This window comes from Pleurodeles waltl, chromosome 1_2, assembly GCF_031143425.1.
Source record: "Pleurodeles waltl isolate 20211129_DDA chromosome 1_2, aPleWal1.hap1.20221129, whole genome shotgun sequence".
NCBI classification, from domain to species: Eukaryota; Metazoa; Chordata; class Amphibia; order Caudata; family Salamandridae; genus Pleurodeles; species Pleurodeles waltl.
The window spans coordinates 118,724,335-118,745,620 of NC_090437.1; the positions used below are offsets into that span (position 1 = coordinate 118,724,335).

The 21,286-nt window shown below is 47.8% G+C and overlaps 1 protein-coding gene across 2 annotated transcripts in view; it reads right to left on the reverse strand.

Moving 5' to 3' along the window:
* The window catches only part of MRPL1 (mitochondrial ribosomal protein L1), a 772,839-nt gene that overhangs the window by 53,884 nt on the left and 697,669 nt on the right, over positions 1–21,286 (reverse strand). For both annotated transcript variants that reach the window (XM_069236801.1, XM_069236802.1), the window contains one exon: positions 758–839. In XM_069236801.1, coding sequence (XP_069092902.1) covers positions 758–839 — 82 coding nt within the window. The remainder of the gene's footprint in view (positions 1–757; positions 840–21,286) is intronic.

Below are 21,286 nucleotides of genomic sequence, written 5' to 3' on the forward strand. Positions count from 1 at the left end.
GCCATGTTGCCTGGCCAAGCCCCCTCTTGAGTAGTTCTTTAACCTTGAGGATCGATGTGTGAAAATGTGACTGGCACACTGACACATGATTCCTCATATGATAGAAACTCCTTCTTTAGTGACCTGAATAGCCTCGACATTTTAGTGGTCTATTACTAATAACCTCTTGACATTTTAGTGGTCCTTTACTAGGACCTGAAAAAAGAAGAACAGGAAATCTAAAAGGAACACTTGATCACATGTTGTGCTGAGAGGCAGACAAAAATTAACAGATTTCAGAAGGCCCTAAAGAGCCATATATAAGACTCCTGATATAATTTTTGGTTTTCTCTACATCAGTACTGAGATCAGCAGCACCTACTGATGCCGGTATAATGGTACTATCTAAAAAACATTCCACATTCAGTCTGGCGTCTGGTGGTTAAGGTTCATACTAGGAATATTTGTGAACAAATATACACCGAAGTGTGCTTTTCCTTTTGAAATTAAGCCTTAGTAGTGTGTCTGTACCTTCATTTATTATTATTTTCAGATTTATTACATTTTTACTGATGGTGCTTGCCTGATGAATTAAATAATCCATAAAGGACTATACTTAAATTTAATCCCGGGACGTCTTTATTTTAAATATATTTTTACAAAGTAAAAGCATCCTCTACTAAAGTGCAACAAAAAAAACACTTTTCAGAATTGAGGTTTCTCCTACATTTCTTAGAAATAAATATGCTTATGCAACATAGATGGAAAATGTATTTACCAAGATTAAGTGGCTTGTGGTGACAGACATCCTTGATAAGTGCGTCCACATTGGCAACTATCTGTTCACAAGGCATATGCAACTGAAATACATAATGCAAACAATACTTAATATACAATTAGGCGTGTGTGGCAAGTGCTTATCAGTACTCTTGATTACAGCTCAAAAACATACATTACCAGACGTTCACAACTTGTCCACAGTTATCATGCTCAAGGATATCTTATTCACAAACATTCAAATGTAGTGACGAAACGGAAACGTAATTAACAATTAACTTTTTCTGAGTGCAGTGGGAGAGAGGATGGGACGTTAAGGTTATTTATGCACATCTATATTTAAACGTAAATAATATTTTTATGAAACTTTTCTTTAGATGTTTTTCTTTAGCTTTCTCTTGACCCACCCCAAGCAAAATGTTTCTTAATATGTGAGGAAACTCCACCATCGCCAAGTTCTTGTGACTTTCCACACCAGCAGACCAAATCTGCAGAGGCAGAGTGCCTGCGCATGGACTGGCAGTGCTGCACAGTTGGAGGCTGTGCTATGGAAACCTTAAAGAAACTGAGATTGATACAAAGCTGGACTGGCTGGACCGGGAATTGGGCGTTTCTCTTGGAGGCTGGAAGAGTGGTGGGGGGCTGGGATACTTTTGTTGGGGGGGTGGGGGGCAAGAGGTGATGTAGCAATGCAGCATTTTTAAAAGAACTGCAGAGCGCCTTGTATATCCAACACAAAATGCCTACCAGTATGGATGACGTGAATCCTATACCTTGTAGTCAATCAATCAGCATTTGTATAGCACAGCTCTATCTCCCCTACGGGTATACAATCAGTTTGCCACAGTCTATTTTAGCAACGATGGACTGGAGGCTGGACCTCAGTTCTAATAACATGGTAGCTGTGATATAGTTGGGGTCTGATGTCTTCAAATGTGGTGCTCTGTACTCGTCAAGCATGGGATCAGTGCAACATGGAGTTGATCTCATGTCACAGGACAGTTTGCATTGCTTTGAGTCACCTTTCCCCATTGTGGCCCACAGCAGGGCTTAGCATGCTGCTATATCTTTAATCGTTTTAAAACACACAAGGGACAACCCAGAGGTACTAAGGGACCAGGGACATGTATTTTATAAAGAAACAAGTGTGCTTTAGAAAAAAGGACTATATATTTAAATACCACATAGAATCACAATGAAGTTTATGGAAAACATGCAATTAACCAGTATATATATTCCAAACGAAAGTAAGAAAACAGTATAGTGGGAAAATAAAAACGTCTAGCAAACCATAAATCATAATTGCTCAGGCATAGCCTATAGGACGGAAAGCATTGTTAAATTTACAATTTTACAGTACTCTTGCTCATGTCAAAACAAATATTATTGTACAGAGTCCAAGTACTAAACATTGACAACATTTCGATCCCTTTTGTGATTGATGGGATTATCATCAGGACATAAAAATTATGCCTAACATCCACATAAGTAGTCACTGACTATATAACCAAGACCTGTTAAAAGCAAGGGAAGAAACAAAAAGGAGAAAAGATAAAAGGTTAAGAGAGAAAAAATAAAAAAAAATAGATTGAATTTTGCGTTATGTCAAAAATATAATACAAATGTGCTGCCACACCATGCATCACATGCAGGAAACATTTATAAAATTATGTCTGGTGATGATCCCAACAATTCATTCCTTCTGCCCTACCTGGGGGGCAGAAAGCGCACTAGGCGACAGGGACTTTAAAAAAAAAATTATGTATAGGTGAGGGGGGCTGCCCAAAATGGGCATGTCAGTGCCCCCCACCCACCTCCAAATATGAGAGAGGCAGAAAGCCCTCTAGGCACCAGTGATTATTTTTCTTTCAAACTTTGGGGTGGGGGACTGTCCAAATGGGCTAGCCAATGCCCCCACCCCAAACATGTAAACAGTCTATCTGCAAACACCCTCCTGGTGGGGGGAGAGAAAGGGGGACTATACCCCTATTCTACCCCAGGGGGGCGGGGGGCAGAAAGCCCACTAGAACCCAGGGAAGATTTTCTTTTTTTTTTTTTTTTTTTTTAAAGAAGGGGTGGGGGCATGGCCATGGCCACACCCCAAATAAATGGGGACAAAGTCTTTCAGCCCCTCTAGTGGGGGATAGGGGAATTACCACTGATTTGCACGCCCCTCCCCACTCCCCAAGGAAGCAGAAAGACCACTAGACACCAGGGAATTAAAACTCAAAAAAATAGAGGTGTGGGCTGCCCACCACCATAGGCATGGTTATGCCCCCCACACAAACTAAAGGGCGTAACATTCTACTGCTTTCATATATGGGCTAAGAGAGCTTGGCTAACTCCCAATATCGTCCACAATTATGAGCAGTTGCACTCCTTGGACTTGGGTATGTTGCCACCTGGAAAAACATACCTGACCCAGACACATCTGAAAACTAAACATCTGGGGGAGTCCAGGGTTGTTGCTTCACATGCACCCCACACCATTTTCTTACACACAATGCCATGCCAACCTCCATCTTTGCCTGAAATCATGCATTTTCCCTACATTTCTGTGATGGAAAATGTATACCACCCAGCATTGCCCCATCTGTACGGATGAAAACAATCTGCCCCACTAGTGTGGATGCTTAAAACAGTCAGCCTAAAAACATTTGGAAAAAAAACTGCCCTTCTAAACCACTTTGGCCCCCCCTCAATTTCTACACATTTGTGGCCCTTCACTGTCACAGGCACTTGGCCCACCCTACACAAGTGAGGTATCATTTTTATCAGGAGACCGAGGGGACGCTGGGTGGTAGGTAATTTGTTTGTGCTAGTGCTGTGATCCCCCACAGAAATGCGAGGAAAATGTGATATTTTTCTGCTAAATTTGAGGTTTGTAGGGAATTCTGGGGGATCCACGCAAGCCACACCTCCCTGGACTCCCTTGCGTGTCTAGTTTTCAGAACTGTATGGGTTTGGTAAGTTTCCCAGGATGGCTGCCGAGCCCAGGACCAAAAACACAGGTCCCCTCTTGCAAAAACAGGTCATTTTGTGATAAATAATTTTGATGTCTCCACAATACGTTTTGGGCCCCTCCCTGTCGCGGGCAGCAGGCCTATCCACACAAGTGAGGTACCAGTTATATCAGAAGACTTGGGGAAATACTGGGTGGACGGAATCTTGTGGCTCCTCTCAGATTCCAGCACTTTGCCTCACAGAAATATGAGGAAAATGTGTGTTTTAGACACATTTTGATTGCAAGGGATTCTGGTTATCAGAACCTGGTTAGAGCCACACAGGTCACCCTGTCCTGAATTGTCCTGGGCATCTATTTTAAAAAAATGTACAGGTTTGCTAGGTTTCCCTAATTGCCGGCTGAGCTAGAACCCAAAATCCACAGCTAGGCACCTTGCAAAAAAACATGTTGGTTTTCAGTGGAAAAATGTGATGTGTCCATGCTGGGTTCTGGGGGCATTTCCTGTTGCGGGCACTAGGACTACCCACACAAGTGAGGTAGCATTTTTATCGGGAGACTTAGGAGAATGCTGGGTGGAAGGAACTTTGTGGCTCCCTTCAGATTTCAGAACTTTGCGTCACAGAAATGTGAGGAAAATTAGTTTTTTTAGACACATTTTGAGGTTTGCAAAGGATTCATGGTAGAAAAATGAGGTAGGAGCTACACAAGTCAGCCCATCCTGGATTCCCCTAGGTGTCTAGTTTTAAAACATGTACAGGCTTGCTAGGTTTCTCTAGCTGCCGGCTGAGCTAGAGCCCAAAATCCACAAGCTAGACACTTTGCAAAAAATGTGTCAGTTTTGAGTGGAAAAATGTTCTGTCCACGTGTTTTGAGGGCTTTTCCTGTTGCGGGCACTAGGCCCACCCAGTGAAAAACCATTTGTATCGGGAGACTAGGGGGAATACAGAATAGAAGAGCAAGTGTTATTAACAATTGTCTTTTTCTGCATTTGCTGTTTCCAAATGTAAGACAGTGTGTAAGAAATATGTCATTTTGAGAAATGCACTGTAATTCACATTCTAGTAAGGGTACCCCAAAATTCAGAGATGTGCAAATAACCACTGCTTCTAAACACCAAATCTTGTGCCTCTTGCGGAAATACATAGGTTTCCTTGATACCTATTTTTCACTTTTTATATTTTACCAAATGAAATGCTGTATACATGGTACACAATGAAAACCCATTGCGAGGTGCAGCTCATTTATTGGCTCTGGGTACCCTGGGTTCTTGGTAAACCTACAAGGGCTATATATCCTGCAATTAAAAGGGTCCAGCAGACGTAACTGTAAATTGCCTTTGAAAATCTGCCATGGTTGGAAAAAGTTACGAATGAAAACGTAGACAGAAATTGCTTTTATTCTTCAACTCAATTTCAATAGTTTTTTTAAATTTCAAGTGTTACTTTCTATAGGAAAGACTTGAAGGATCTACACAAATGACCCCTTGCTGAATTCAGACTTTTGCCTACTTTTCAGAAATGTATGGTTTTCCGGGATCCACCATTGGTTTCAAACCCATTTCTGTCACTAACTGGAAGAAGGCTGAAAGCACAAAAAATAGGAAAAATGGGATGTGTCCCAATATAATGCTAAAGCTGTTAAAAAACGTTAGTTTTCTGACTCTAGTCTGCCTGTTCCTGAAAGCTGGAAAGATGGTGATTTTAGCACCACAATTCCGTCGATGATGCCTTTTGCAGGGAAAATGGCAGATGCTTTCTTCTGTAAAAAATCCAACTTTTAGCTACATTTTGGCTCATTTCTCTGTCCCCTCCCGGGGAATCCACAAACCCTAGATTCCTTTAGAATCCCCAGGATGTTGGAAAAAAGGACAAAAATATGGCATGGAAAGCTTATATGGACAAAATGTTATGGGGCCTACATGCAAAATACCTCAAATAGCTAAAAAAAAATTGCTTAACACAGGAGGGGGAAAAGGCTCAGCAGCTAAGGGTTAAGGATCACAAGAAGAAAATCAATCATTCCTGGAAAGCTTGCCAGGATAAGCTGTTGGATATGTCTGTCCCTTGGCATACATTTTAGATTTGGTTTTCCTAGCAAATGACACTGGTAACCCTATCGACCCTAATATTTTGGCTGGCTGGGCCCAACGGTCGGTTGAGGCAGGAGATACTCTACCGGTCACTCACAATATCCAGGCTCCTCCTTCAGAGACCAGAGCAGGCGAAGCTCCTCAGGCTGGAATTACTGGCAGAGAGGAACTGCCTTCTACCCTGCCCGACCACGAGGCTTCCGAGGGCGATTTCATCAGGGGAATGGTCGTGGATCAGCTTCCAATACCTCTTTCTAAGGCAAGTCCTCACCTTTTTTCCCATATAGAACTAGGAGGCAGGATTCATCCTTTTTTTCATGGTCATACATAACCCAGAATGCGTGGATTCCTAAAACAGTTCAAGGTTTTCACCTAGATTTTAACGAGACAACAGTTCAGAAGTCCACTCCTCGTCCACTCTTTTTTCCAGCCCACAAGAGGCTCTTCATAGAGTGGGAGGCGGCTTTCCTCTTATAAAAAAAGAGCTATCGCCCCATGTCAACCCCATCCTATGGGTTTCTTAAGCCACATTTTCCTTGTGGGCAAAAAGGAAGAGGCTTTCACCTGGTCTTCAACCTCAAACAGTTCAACTCTCAGATTATTTACCGGTACTTCAAAGCAGAAGGAATTCACTTGTTGAGGGAATTGTTGAGAGAAGGTGACTACATTATCTACCTCACAGTACAAATTTTATGTCATCATAGATTTTTGCAATTTCAATGGCAAGAAATTTCTTACAAGTTTTTGGTGATGTATTTTGGGGTTCCATCAGCCCCTTGGTGTTTTACCAAATTACTCAAACCAGTGGTGGACTTCTTGAGAGAAAGAGTTATTTGCATGATTATATATGTAGATGATGTCCTTCTGATGTCTCACGACCACCGGGTACTCAAGAAACAATTGAGTCTCACAATTTCCTTGCTGGAGTCTCTGGGTTTTGTCATCAATTACGACAAGTCTGATCTAGTCACTGCACAGCAGATAACTTTTCTGTTTTTTTTTCAACAATTATGTCTCAAGCCTCCCTGGTAATTCAACTCCAGACAGAGCAATAAAGATGGAGATTCTCAAGTCGCTGGCCTGCCTCTCTACATTGGTTGACTCGACAGGTGGGTCTCTTGGCATCCTCTATCAAAGCCATATTTCTGGGCCCTCTCCATTATCAGGCCCCTCATTTGCATAAAGGATTGTCCTATTCACATCTGAGTGCTCTAACTTAGAAGTGTGTCAAGAATTACAGTGGTTGCTCGAACACATGGAGGCCTGGAATGGGAGGGACATTTTTGGTCTCGTTCTAGATATGGTGATGGAGTGAGATGCCAGCTGTTGGGGTTGCGGAGCCCTCTGTGGCATCCTTTCCACAGGGAGATGTTGGTCCAAAGCAGAACTTTCTTCACACATGAACTGTCTAACATTGCTGGCCAGTTCCTTTGAGATTTACTCCTTTTTGCCCCATCACTCACTGTTGTATCCTCCTGAAGGTGGACAATTTATCAGCAGTCCAATACATCAATCGTTTAGGAGGCACATGTTCTCATATCCTGCCAGAGATATGAAAGAGCTTCTGGCATTGTTGCCTTCAGCATCAGATCTCAGTCATTGTGATGCATCTCCCAGGATCCCAGAACCTAGTGGTGGACTTTGGCACCTCAAAGATTCCAACAATTGGGAGTTGAATCCGATTCTGCTCTCCAAAATCATGCAGAGGTGGGGTCCATGTCAGACAGCCCTGTCTGCTTCCTGCCTAATGCTCCAATTACCATCCTTTTCCAGTTGGAGATCGGATCCATTAGCTCTGGCAACACATGCCTGACGTGTCTCAATTATGCCTTTCTCCCCCTTTTGTATGGTGTTGAGAGTGACCCTGGACCCTCTTGGGAATCTGCACCCTTTAGTCGAGTCACTTAAACTCCAATTAGTAGCCTGGAGACTTTCCCACGACACCGGCAGGTGCCAGGATGTTCAGAACAGACTCTTAATCTCATTGACAAGGCGTGGTCAAAGTCTATCCATAAATTATACCAGGCAGCCTGGAGGTGATGGTCTAGCTGGTGTATGGAACAGGGTTTGGATCCCGTAGCAGTGTATGTGAATCATGTCAATTTTCTGGCATCTCTTGAATGCTCTTACTGTACTGTCAATGCCTATCAATCAGTAATTTCCACTGGACATCTTTCACTAGCCAATAAACGGGTGGGAGAACACCCGCTAGTATCAAGGCTTCTCAGAGGAGTACATTTTACTGTGCCTCCCTAACCTAAATATTAATCACTTTGGGATGTTTCCATTGTTGTTAGGTATCTAATCTTGGCCTGATAATCTTCTTTTAAATAGCAAATAGTTGCCACAGAAGTTGACGCTCTTGTTGTGCCCTGTCTCCTGCAAGCGGGTCTCGGATGTTTGAGCTCTGGATCTTGCAGGTAGATCGTTTACCACTGAAGGGTTTTTCTTTCTGATATCCAAACGAACCAAATCAGCAACCAGACAGGTGTTTTCTTTCACTCTGCCAACAGACAGGAAGCTTTGTGTAGTTCAGTGCTTGCAAGGCTATGAGATGATTACTGCCCTGATAAGAAATTCTCCTTCTGGTCTGTTACTGATTTTTTAGTGCACCCTCATACACCTGTGTCTTGTCCCACTCTAGCACACTGGGTGAGTAGGCTCCTTTCCGAAGCCAGAATAGATACTTCTATCATTGGAGATCATTCTGTTTGAGGAGCTATGGCCTCCAGGTACTTTGCTGCTGGAGCTAGGTTAGAGGAAATTATAAGCATGGCGGACTGGTCTCAGATTCCATGTTTAAAGAATTTCATCATAAACCAGTAAGTAATCCTTTTTCTTTGGTGGTAGACAAGTTTTAAAACTTTCATAATCCGAATCCCCAGTTTTTCTGTTTGTTTACATGGCTGGTATGTTTATAAAAACAAAGAAGAGAATGCATCATTTTTGCCCCTGTGTCCTTAACAGAATTGAAAATTCTTGTCATGAATACTAGAAAATGTTCGATTGTTCATTGGGTTCATGCTACAGAACAGGTAATGAGAGAACAAGGGAGAGCTACCATTTGACAGTGGGTAGAACACAGAAATAAGTCAGGTTAGTCCTGCGTTATAGTTGACTTTGAGAAATCTGGCTTTCCATACCTCTGTGCCTTTTAACTTTATGGCTGAGGGACATGTTATCTGGAGACAGGAATGAGTACAAAGAGCATGATTCTTACCAAGGCTCTCGTTCCACAATGATGAGAAGATCTAAAAGATTTTTTATCTTTTTAACAACTACCAAAGCCGGCATCTACAACACAATATTTAGAAAAAGCATTGTAATGTGACGCTAGATAGAGAACACCAAGAGGTGAATTAAATTCAAAGTTTCTTAAGGCTTTCATTGCTGTGACTATGTGCAAACAAACGTCTATAATAGGAATAATCAAACTCACAGCATAACACTGCAGAATAAATTAGACTTCCTGGCAATTCCAGGGAATTTTGTAACCTGATTTGCCTAAGAATTGTCACAATATGAAGGAAAGAATGAATGAGATATATAAACCATGAACAGTGGGTAAGTCATCCCAGCACTGGGAACCTCTAACTTCACAGAGAGTCAATTAAAATGGACAGAGGCAAAGAACAACAAAGTTTTAGGGTATCTCCTCAAGGATACACGATTGGGTCGACCAGAGAGCAGGGGATAGAGAGTTTCAGGAATTTAAGAATTAAAAAGATCTGTCACCTATTTTGGAGCACTGAATGACCAGGATTCTCAGCAGGTGTAAGGGTACAGGGTGTAAGGGATCATGTACTAGAAAAACAAAGGTCGAGGAAGTTGTCCTAAGAGAAGGCAAACAGCAGTCTTTTGAATGGTCTGTAGCCATGCCAACGTTTTATTGGGTAAGCCCTATTTCGGCGTTCCCATAATGAATATGGGATTAATGAGAGCAAGGGCAAATGTTTTTAAGTTGTCTGTAGGATGTAGAGGTTAGGAGTTCTCAAAGCAGGAAGCAAGAGGAGCTTATCTTCCTAATTTTAGGCTTGAGTGTGACAGGAGCCACAAAGGTTCAAATACGTTCTTAACAGTGATATACTGCGAAAGAGGTTCCCCGTGGAACAATACCTGCTCCCAAGATAAAAATCTATTTTTTCACAGTTCAATCTCTCAAGGGTCAAGGTTCATCAATAAGCAATGAAAGACACAGTAATGTAGCTGAATCCGAATTTCAGACACTTCCATGTCTAATCTAACAAGAACGCAGGTATGTTTAACACAACTGAAAATTTTGAAACTGAAGGAGCGGGCAAGTGCAACAAGAGGATTTACATACACAATTAAAGTGTGAGGCTGAGTGCAATGCCCCGAGAACCCACACAAAGAAAAGGCTTGTGGCCAGAGAGAAACTGTGGGGTACAAATAGCAGAGAGAAGGGAGAGGAACCGTGGTCGGGCACTGCCCTTTACCGCTACCTTGAAGAGGAGAATAAGAGACAGTGGGGAAGTGTTGGAGACTTCCAGTAAACGATCACCATGCTGTCCCTTTCATTAAGTTAAATCTGGTTGTCAATGAGGGCAGCTAAAAGCAAAGATTCAGTTTTGTGGCAAGGGCACAAGCTAGTCTCAGCAGCATCCAAAAGGCTGTGCTGGCTGAGCTCAATTTAGGTTCAGACAGGAGAATGAGCAAGAAATTATTATGCTTTTTGGATGGGTCAGCTTTAGGGTTTATTCAAAAGTCAGCTTCCAAGCATGAGGTGTAGCAGCAAAGCTTAGGGAACAGTTAGAGTTTTCTCTGAAATGGGGTGACCATGGTAGACGCTAGTTTAAGATTTCTAGGGGGTGTCAAGGGTCAAACGGTGACCCTAATTATGCAACAGGAGTTGAAGGATGACAATTGCTTGGATTAGAAAGATCCTGTATAGCCCTTAAAATTTCTAGGAAAGGATTTTTGCATCAAAGATGTGTGTTTTTCAATCTTTCTGCCTATGTGGCTTTGGGTTGGCACTGCACATTTTTAAAGATGCTAAGCAGATTGGCTTAGGAGGAGTCAGAGAAGTCTTTATTCCATGTGTCTAATTTTTGGTAGATTTCTTTGGAGCACAAGGCTCTCCATCTATAATGGGTCATATTAAGGAAAGAGCATTGAGAAATGACAGTCTTGAAGAACAAGTTACTTACCTTTGATACCACCTTTTGTGGTAGAGACTAATAGCAGATTCCGCACATTGTGAATATCCCCAAGCTGGAGCCAGATAAATTTCAATAGTAATTCCTCTGTACATCGGTTAATGGCATTGTGTAGCTCCATGCCGGATCTGTCCTGCCTTTGATGTGATACCACAGCCACTATCTGCACTACTTCCATATGCCAACATCTGTTTCTTTCTGTCCATGCGGTCAGATGCGGAACCCCTAGAAATTAAAGTGTGCCAGTGAGCAGATCTATAGATTGGGATCTTATTAGCAGACTGTACGAATCCATTCTACAGAATGGGAAAGTGGGTGGGTCGGTCAGAAATGTTAGATAGAGGCTCTATGAGAAGACGTTACCAAAAATAATATGTTCTTCTGGTAGAGACTTCTATTGAAGATTATCCTCTTGTGAATTGGTACCAAAACAATACATCCTAGATGGTGTATCTGTGGAATGACACAGACCTGACAACCTGCAGGACAAATCGGACAAAGCACCAGCCCTGCCAAATGTAGCTGTCCAGACAATAGTATTTTGTGAACATATGGAGGGATGTACACAAAGCAGCCTAACAGACGTCCAAGACTGGCACACCGCGCCAGAACAGCAGTAGCAGTCTTTGCTCTGGTGGTGAAATGAGCATGCAAGCCTTCTGGGGGTTGCTTCTTAGCTAGCCCATATTTTTATTAATAATAAAATCCATCAGGAGAAGATGCTTTTATGTACCACTTTGTTCTTTTTGGCTCCAGAGCAGGCGTATTCCTGTTCAAATGATTTTTTTAAATTACACAGTTCAACAGACACCCTGCCTAGGGTTAGCAAAAATAAAATAAATGAATGCGCCCAGTATCCCCACACCAGCCAAATTCACAGATTGGCAATCTTTCCTAAATGTCACAGAGGAATAATTAAATACTACGGTTCAGGATAGTACCTATAATTCAGCACTTTCAAGTTCCGGTGGGTGGTTATTGGGGCCACTAGACAAGAATGAGTGTCAGAAGTGTTTTGTAAATTCCTCAGGGGGTTTTATGATTAGCCGGCCGGACACTTGCTTTGTCTCGGGTCAACACTTGAGTATAGTTACCACATACAGTGTGGGTAAACTGTGCCAACAATGGTTATGCACTGACACCTTAGCAGCAGCTAAAGAGCACCTTAGTCTCCTATCAGAGGAAGTAGACTTGCAGGATTTCTTGATAGGTCCAAGAAAACTCCGCTCTAAACGATTCCTGTATGCCATATACAATGATATCTGGAAGGTTTCGCAAATGGAAGTCACTGTACATTTAAGGCAGATAGAGAAGGAAAATTTGGAAAAAGCTTTGGCTGTTGTCGATAATGGCATGAATACTCTGTCCAACAGAGTATACACCCTTAATAATATAGGGGGTCATTACAACATTGGCGGTAAAAGCCGCTTACTGCCGTGCAGAAGACCGCCAACAACGCCGCGGCTGCGGAATTCCGCCACAGCTATTATGACCCACATCTCGGAACCCGCCAAAATTCAGACACCCACTCAAGTCCGCCACACCAAAGGTCAGTAATAAACTGGTGAAAACAAAACCTCCACCGTCACGCCAACAGAAATACGCCCACGCTATCACGACACACGAATCCACGTGGCGGTCTTTCAACCACGGTATTCCATTGGCGGTACACACCGCCGCACTCAAAATACACACACTCTTACAAAACACAGCCACATTGGACAATTCAAAATACACATACCTGATACACATACACACACCACTCCCACACACCCAATACAATATAAAACACACACCCACATCACCCACAAACCCCTACTACTAAAAGTTGAGAACGAAGCACAGAGAGAGACACCACCAGCAAGTACAACAGCATCCACAAGCACATAACACCATCACCCACACAACGTCCACGCATCTCACACAACACACCACTACATATCACCACACTTATCACCACACACACCACCCCACACATCACCTATACCACCCTATGGCACGGCAAAGACAGGCCAGGTTCTCGGAGGAGGAGCTCAGGGTTATGGTGGAGGAAATCATCGGGTAGAGCCACAGCTATTTGGATCACAGGTGCAGCACACCTCAATTGCAAGGAAGATGGAGCTATGGCGAAGAATAGTGGACAGGGTCAACGCAGTGGGACAACACCCAAGAAATCGGGAAGACATCAGGAAAAGGTGGAACGACCTACGGGGGAAGGTGCGTTCCGTGGTCTCAAGATACCACCTGGCGGTTCAGCGGACTGGCGGCGGACACCCACCTCCTCACCCACAACTAACAACATGGGAGGAGCAGGTCTTGGCGATTCTGCATCCTGAGGGCCTCGCAGGAGTTGGTGGAGGAATGGACTCTGGTAAGTCAAATCTTAACTATTACATCCCGCCACCCTACCTGCATGCTATCACATACCCCCACCCTCGCCCTCACCCCATCACTCCAACTCCACACAAATGTACCAATATCACAAACCACACATCCCAACACCAAGCCCTGCATGCAAGAACAAAGCATGGACACCCATCACTAAAGCATGCCCACTGCACATACCCATACACCCCCCTAAGCCATCATCCCATAAGCTCCCACACAGGAATGCGAGCACTGGGGTACACGGTCACCCACCCATTGCACACCATGCCACACACAGATGCAATAATCATGCCTATCCACCCCTGCACTGCAGGACCACTACCCAACGTCACCAGACAGGAGGGTCCAGACATGTCCACTCCACCCACAGAAGAGGCCCACAGTGATGACAGCACCTCTGTCCAACTGGATCTAGATGACCAGCCCGGACCATTGAGGGCCTCAGGACAGTTGGTTCCCCTCAGGCCACCACAGACCTTCCCCCCTCTGGAAACACCAGCACAGCACCCACCCAGCGGGCCCATACCTCCGTCCCCAGGACACGTCCATCAGCTGTGTGTCCACCACTACAGGGAACCCAGGATAACCCACCACCCCAACAACAGGGAACTGGGGGCAGTGGCAGTGGGCACACGGTCCAGGGGACGGAGGCCCAGGAACACAGAGGAACTGGGAGGACTGCTGTGCGACAGGGGGCGGACAGGCCAAGGGAACCCACTCTCCACGAGGCCCTCTCCTCCATCATGGGAGCATACCACCACTCCCAGGAGACGATGGCAACGGTACTGGCCAAGTTTCAGGAGACCCAGCGCTTGCAGGAGGAACAGTATATGGGCTTCAGGGAGGAACTCAGAACCATCAGCTCCACCCTGGGCACCATCGTAGGGGTGCTGAAGGAACTTGTGAACACCAGGAGGGACACTGTGGCACTACAAGGGGCCCCTGACACTAGCATGGACGATGAATTGCCCAACACCTCTGCCGGCGCTAGTGGACAGGACTCCCCGCCACAGGACCACCACACCAGCACCCCACCCCTTGCAGAGGGAGAACCACCCCGCAAACGGTCCCTGAGATCCAGGAACAAGACAGAGCACGATGCCAAGACCCCCGCCAAGAAATGAGACCACCCTGATTGTCATCCCACTGTCCCACTTTGTCACCCTGTCCATAATTAAACTGCCCCAGCTCCACTTCCTATGCCCATATGGGCAATGCACCTGTGAGACTAATAGATTGGACTCTGCCATGGACACTCCTCCGCCATCACCCCTCACCATTTAACTTCCCCCTCCAATATTTTGCATTTAAATAAACATACCTAAAGCACAAAATGATATGGAGTCTGTCTGTGATTTCGAAATAGTGTATTTGCAATTACAGTGACAAAATGTTCTTGAAATAGTAATGTCAACATACCTATGTCACACAGCTCTAGTCCATGAGGAATCTAAGCAGATGGCACACGTTGGGACCCACATCTGTGAAACCGTAAGGGAAAGTGACAATTCAGTGACCATACACTGGGTGAAAACGACAGACAGTAGAGAGGTAGTAGTGTAAAAGTACATGTAGTAGGCAGGAATGTTTTCTCACCTGTGTTTCACTGGAAATATTGCTGGATCACTGAGTCCCTATTCTGCATGTCTTCTTCCTCTGCTTCATCCTCATCACTATCCACAGGCTCCACAGCTGCCACAACACCGCCATCTGGACAATCCTCCTGCAGAAAAGGCACCAGTCGTCGCAAAGCCAAGTTGTAAAGCATACAGCAGGCCGCGATGACCTGGCACACCTTCTTTGGTGAGTAGAATAGGGATCCACCTGTCATATGCAGGCACCTGAACCTGGCCTTCAGGAGGCCGAAGGTCCGCTCGATCACCCTCCTAGTTCGCTCATGGGCCTCATTGTAGCGTTCCTCTGCCCTGGTCCTGGGATTCCTCACTGGGGTCAGTAGCCATGACAGGTTGGGGTACCCAGAGTCACCTGCCAATGGAGAGGGACAACTGTTAGACACACACTAACCTGTAGGGATAACCCCAGACAACCATTCCCACTGTCTTGCTTCCAGGCGCTCACCTAATAGCCACACACGGTGCCTCTGGAGTTGACCCATCACATAAGGGATGCTGCTATTCCGCAGGATGTAGGCATCATGCACTGAGCCAGGGAACATGGCATTCACATGGGAGATGTACTGGTCTGCCAAACATACCATCTGTACATTCATGGAATGATAACTCTTCCGGTTTCTGTACACCTGTTCACTCCTGTGTGTGTGTGTGGGGGGGGGCAACCAAAGCCACATGGGTCCCATCAATGGCACCTATGATGTTGGGGATATGTCCAAGGGCACTGAAGTCACCTTTCACTGTAGGCAAATCATCCACCTGAGGGAAAACAATGTAGCTCCTCATGTGTTTCAGCAGGGCAGACAACACTCTGGACAATACGTTGGAAAACATAGGCTGGGACATTCCTGATGCCATGGCCACAGTTGTTTGAAAAAGACCCGCTTGCAAGGAAATGGAGCACTGATAGCACCTGCACTTGAGGGGGGGATTCCTGTGGGATGGCGGATTGCTGACATCAGGTCTGGATCCAACTGGGTACACAGATCCTGGATGGTGGCACGTCAAACCTGTAGGTGATTATCAAATGTCTTTCCTCCATTGTCAACAGGTCCACCAGCGGTCGGTACACCGGAGGATTCCGCCATCTCCTCACATGTCCCAGCAGACGGTGCCTATGAAGGACAACAGCGACCACAGAGTCAAACAACTCAGAGGTACGTACCCACAGTTTACCCAGAACACTAATCATACACAATAGGTGGCCTGTATGTGTGTTGAGACCAGGCCTAGGTATGTGTGACGCAGTTGGAAATTAGGCCATGTGGGCCCCTGAAATGGCGGCTGCCTGACCTCTAAAGTGGGACAATGGGATGTGAGGTAACTGCGCTGGCGTTGTACACCGTCACGGTAGGTGGTCGGAGACCGCGGCGCAATGCTCCACTGGTTAACATTGGACCCTATGGGTCCCAGGAGCCAATGACGATGTACACCGGTGGTGATGGTACACACCGCCGCGGACGTGACCGCCATTTTCTATCTGTTCAATCACTCGATACCTGATCTTCGACAGGAAAGGACCTACACTGCAAGTGCTGCTGTGACCTCGGTCTGGAAGAGACAATGGCTCGTGCATCTGGGGAAAGGGCCCCTGCCTTCACATCGGAGGAGTTGGAGAAGCACGTTGGGGGTCCTCCCCCAGGACACGCTACTCTACGGTCCTCCAGACAAACAGGTAAGTACACAGGGTGAATGTTGTATGGGCTATGCCTGTGTGGAGAGGGCTGGATGTAAGAATGAAGAGGGCAGAGTTCTTCGTGCATGAAAGACGGTGGGTGCATGTGCCACATGGCAAGGGTAGGAATGGGGGCCACTCACTTTTACAGTGCAGTTGTTAATGACTTGTCTTCTTCCCCTGTACATTTCATGTAGGTCAGCGCCCACCAGAAGAAAGATATTTAGCGTGCCATCGCCAAGGACGTCCGGACCCTGGGGGTCTACCACAGACGGAGCACCCACTGCTAGAAAAGATGGGAGGACATTCGCCGCTGGAGCAAGAAGACGGCAGAGGCTCAGCTGGGGATGGCCTCCCAACGTGGGAGGGGTGCCCGTCGAACCATGACCCCCCTGATGTTCAGGATCCTGGCGGTGGCCTACCCAGAGTTGGATGGGCGCTTCAGGGCATCACAGCAGACACAAGGGGGTGAGTACACTCTCATTCAGCTGACTTTGCGTGCAGTGGAGTTGTCTGGGTGGGGGAGGAGGGCTGTGGGTTTCCCTAGGCCAGGGCGAGTTCTGTAGGCTAGGCCCCTCCGTAAGGCATGGCCCTGTGGCCCCCCACCTCTGTAGAGTGCCAAGCAGTTATTCATGCCCCTGTGTCATATATGTGTGCAGATGTCGTCCATAGCCTTGTAGGCCATTTCCCAGGAATTGCACTGTAGAGCCCAAGAGCGCGACGTAGTGCAGGGGGCTTCTGTGTCTGTCTTGTCCGCCAATGGTAGCGGTAATCCATGCACTCAACATGTGTTTATTCTGTCCCCCCTCCCCCTTTTTGTATCATCAGGCGGAGGAGCAGTGGCACCGGAGCACGAGGGAGCTGCATCCCACATGGCCATGGAGGGCTACACTACGGACTCAGAATTCCCCAATAGGACGGAGGGTGAGGGGAGCTCCACGGCGGGGACAGGAGCTGACACCAGCGACACGGACTCGTCCTCTGATGGGAGCTCCCTTGTGGTGGCAGCAACATCTGTGCCCCCGCTTCTACAGGTACAGCCGCCACCCCCTCTACCAGCACTGCCTCTCAGCAGCCCCTCAGCCTTCGCCATGTGCCCGCTCACCCAGGAAGGTGGGCATCACCTTCGCCCCAGGCACCTCAGGCCCTGCCCCAGTCAACCCTGCTGCCCTCAGTGAGGAGGCCATTGACCTCCTCAGGTCCCTCACTGTTGGGCAATCTACCATTTTTAATGCCATCCAGGGTGTAGAAAGGCAGTTGCAACAAACAAATGCATTCCAGGAGGGCATTCATTCTGGTCAGGCGGCCCTTCACCGAGCCTTTCAAACTCTGGCCTCAGCACTGATGGCAGCCATTGTCCCCGTCTCTAGCCTCCCCCCTCCAACTTCCTCCACCCAGACCCAATCCCCTGTACCTCTGCCTATCCCAAGCACACCATCAGACCAGCCTGCACACACCTCACCACACAAGGGAAGCTCAGGCAAACATAAGCACCACACATCCCACAGGCACTCACGCAAGCATCAGACACATCAACATCCACTGCCTCCACTGTGTCCTCCTCCTCGTCGTCTCCCTTCTCCCTCTCAGTCTCGTCTACACACACACCTGCATGCACTACCTCTACAGCCACTGCGTCCCTCACCAGCACACCCCGCTTACGTGCAGTCACCACCCCCACTACCATTCACACGTCCCCCGTGTCCTCTCCCAGTGTGTCTGTGACGCCCCCTCCCAAGATACACAAACGCAGGCACACACCCACCCAACAGCCATCCACCTCACGACAGCCTCCAGCGCATGCACCTGCACCCAAAGTCACCAAACCTACACCTCCTACTACCACCACCTCTTCCTCCACTCCCAAACCCCCTCCAACTACCCGTCCCAGTGTGTCCCAAAAACTTTTTCTTTCTAGCCTTGACCTTTTTCCCACACCTCCCCCACCCCGTCCATCTCATAGGTCCCAAACTAGCACCTCAGCCACAACATCTCCGGGACCAGTGGTGCCTGTAGTCACAGGCACGGAGCCACAGCACAGCCATTCCCCCCCGTGATGCATCAGAAGTTGGCCAGTGCCTGGCGGGAGAGGGGGAAGACTCCAGCCACCCAAGCCACTCCCAGGGGTCCCGGGGGGAGTGTGGACTCAGCTGTGACACCTCCCAAGGTGGGGAAGGGCCACAAGAAACCCGGCAAGTCTGGGAAGAGCAGCACGGCGGAGAAGACCGACATCATCCCCGCTGCCCAGGAGGGTCCCGCCAGCCCCATCCCAGCTGCCCAGGAGGGCCCCGCCAGCCCCATCCCAGCTGCCCAGGAGGGCCCTGCCAGCCCCATCCCAGCTGCCCAGGAGGGCCCCGCCAGCCCCATCCCAGCTGGGCCATGAAGGACCGCCAGCACAAGACCCGCTGGGCCATGAAGGACCGCCAGCACAAGACCCGCTGGGCCATGAAGGACCGCCAGCACAAGCCCGCTGGGCCATGAAGGACCGCCAGCACAAGACCCGCTGGGCCATGAAGGACCGCCAACTCAAGCACCGCTGAACAGGGCACCACCAAATCAAGCACGGCTTAACAGGGCACCAGCAACTCAAGCACCGCTGAACAGGGCCCCGCCAAATCAAGCACCGCTGAACAGGGCAAGCACCGCTGAACAGGGCCCGCCAACTCAAGCACCTCTGAACAGGGCACTGCCAACTGAAGCACCGCTGAACAGGGCACCGCCAAATAAAGCACTGCTGAACAGGGCAAACACCGCTGAACCGGGCACCGGCAACTCAAGCACCGCTGAACAGGGCAAGGACTGCTGAACAGGGCAAGGACCGCTGAACAGGGCACCGCCAACTCAAGCACCGCTGAACAGGGCACCGCTACTCAAGCACCAGTAGGCCATGAGCGGCAGGGGCACTGACGCAACTGGGACCGTCACGGGTGAGTGATGCACTCTGGGCACCAGTTCCCCTCCAGAAACAGTGGAGACATGCATCCACTACCTCTGTCCTTCACAGGATGAAGCACTCTGGGCACCAGTCCCCCTCCAGAACCAGTGGAGACATGCATCCACTACCTCTGTCCTTCACAGGATGAAGCACTCTGGGCACCAGTCCCCCTCCAGAACCAGTGAGACATGCATCCACTACCTCTGTCCTTCACAGAATGAAGCACTCTGGGCACCAGTCCCCCTCCAGAACCAATGGAGACTGTTATCCACTTGAGAGACTATGGCTTTGCACTCCCCAGGATAATGCAGTGGGCAAGCCACCCAATGTAGAGACTTGAGAGACTGTGGCTTTGCACTCCCCAGGATAATGCAGTGGGCAAACCACCCACTGGAGAGACTTGAGAGACTGTGGCTTTGCACTCCCCAGGATAATGCAGTGGGCAAACCACCCACTGGAGAGACTTGAGAGACTGTGGCTTTGCACTCCCCAGGATAATAGTGGGCAAACCACCCACTGGAGAGACTTGGGAGACTGTGGCTTTGCACTCCCCAGGATAATACAGTGGGCAAACCACCCACTGGAGAGACTGTGGCTTTGCACTCCCCAGGATGCAGCAGTGGGCAAACCATCCAATGGAGAGACTGTGGCTTTGCACTCCCCAGGATTGAACAGTGGGCAAACCACCAACTGTAGAGACTTGCGAGACTGTGGCTTTGCACTCCCCAGGATTGAACAGTGGGCAAGCCACCCACTGTAGAGACTTGAAAGACTGTGGCTTTGCACTCCCCAGGATTGAACAGTGGGCATTGAGCCCCTCGTGGATCTGGCGTCGTGCACTCATCCGGCTGAGGTGCCCCCCCCCTTCCCTTCCCCCTGAGGTGCCTGTTGTATTTCTATCTGATGCCCCTGCAGTGTTCTCTCTGTTTTGATCTAGTATCGAGTGTGGGCCTCGCCCATGCATTTTGGGCCCAGTGGTCAACGGACTATAAATGGTGCAATACCTGGACTACTATTCTCGGTGTGTATTTTTTTGTAATAGTGTATATATGTATATTTTTGCGTACTGCATTTTAATAGATTACAATGGTTACACTCATTTTCTTTTGTATTTGCATTCTTCCGGGGGGGTTGGGGGGGTGTAACTATAATGTATAGGTGAGTATTAGTGTGTGTGTGTTGTAGTGGGTGAGGGTGGGGTTGGGGGTGTTGCGTGTGTGTGTCCCTGTTTTTTTCATCCCCCCTCCCCTGTGTCGTAGGTGCAGTGCTCACTGTGGTCTTCGCCGCCGGCGTTCGTGCTCCTGGTACAGGAGCAGGAAGACTATCGCAGGTAGGATTTGGAGTTCCGGGTCCATGGTGTGTAGAGGTGAGCGTTTTCCCTTCGAAATTCCTATTTCCGCCGTGTTTTTATCCGCGGTGAATCCGCCCCGGAAAAGGTGGCGGTTTGGCCTGTCATAATAGTGTGGGCGGTACACTGTCTTCCGCCTGTCTGTTGGCGGTGACCGCCGCGTTGTTTGTACCGCCGTGGCGGTCGGAGTGTTAAAGTGGCTGTATTTGTTGGCGGTTTCCGCCACGGTCGTAATTGCAAATTCTTTTCCGCCGGCCTGTTGGCGGTCTTACTGCCGCTTTAACACCGTCCGCCAGGGTTGTAATGACCACCATGATGTCTT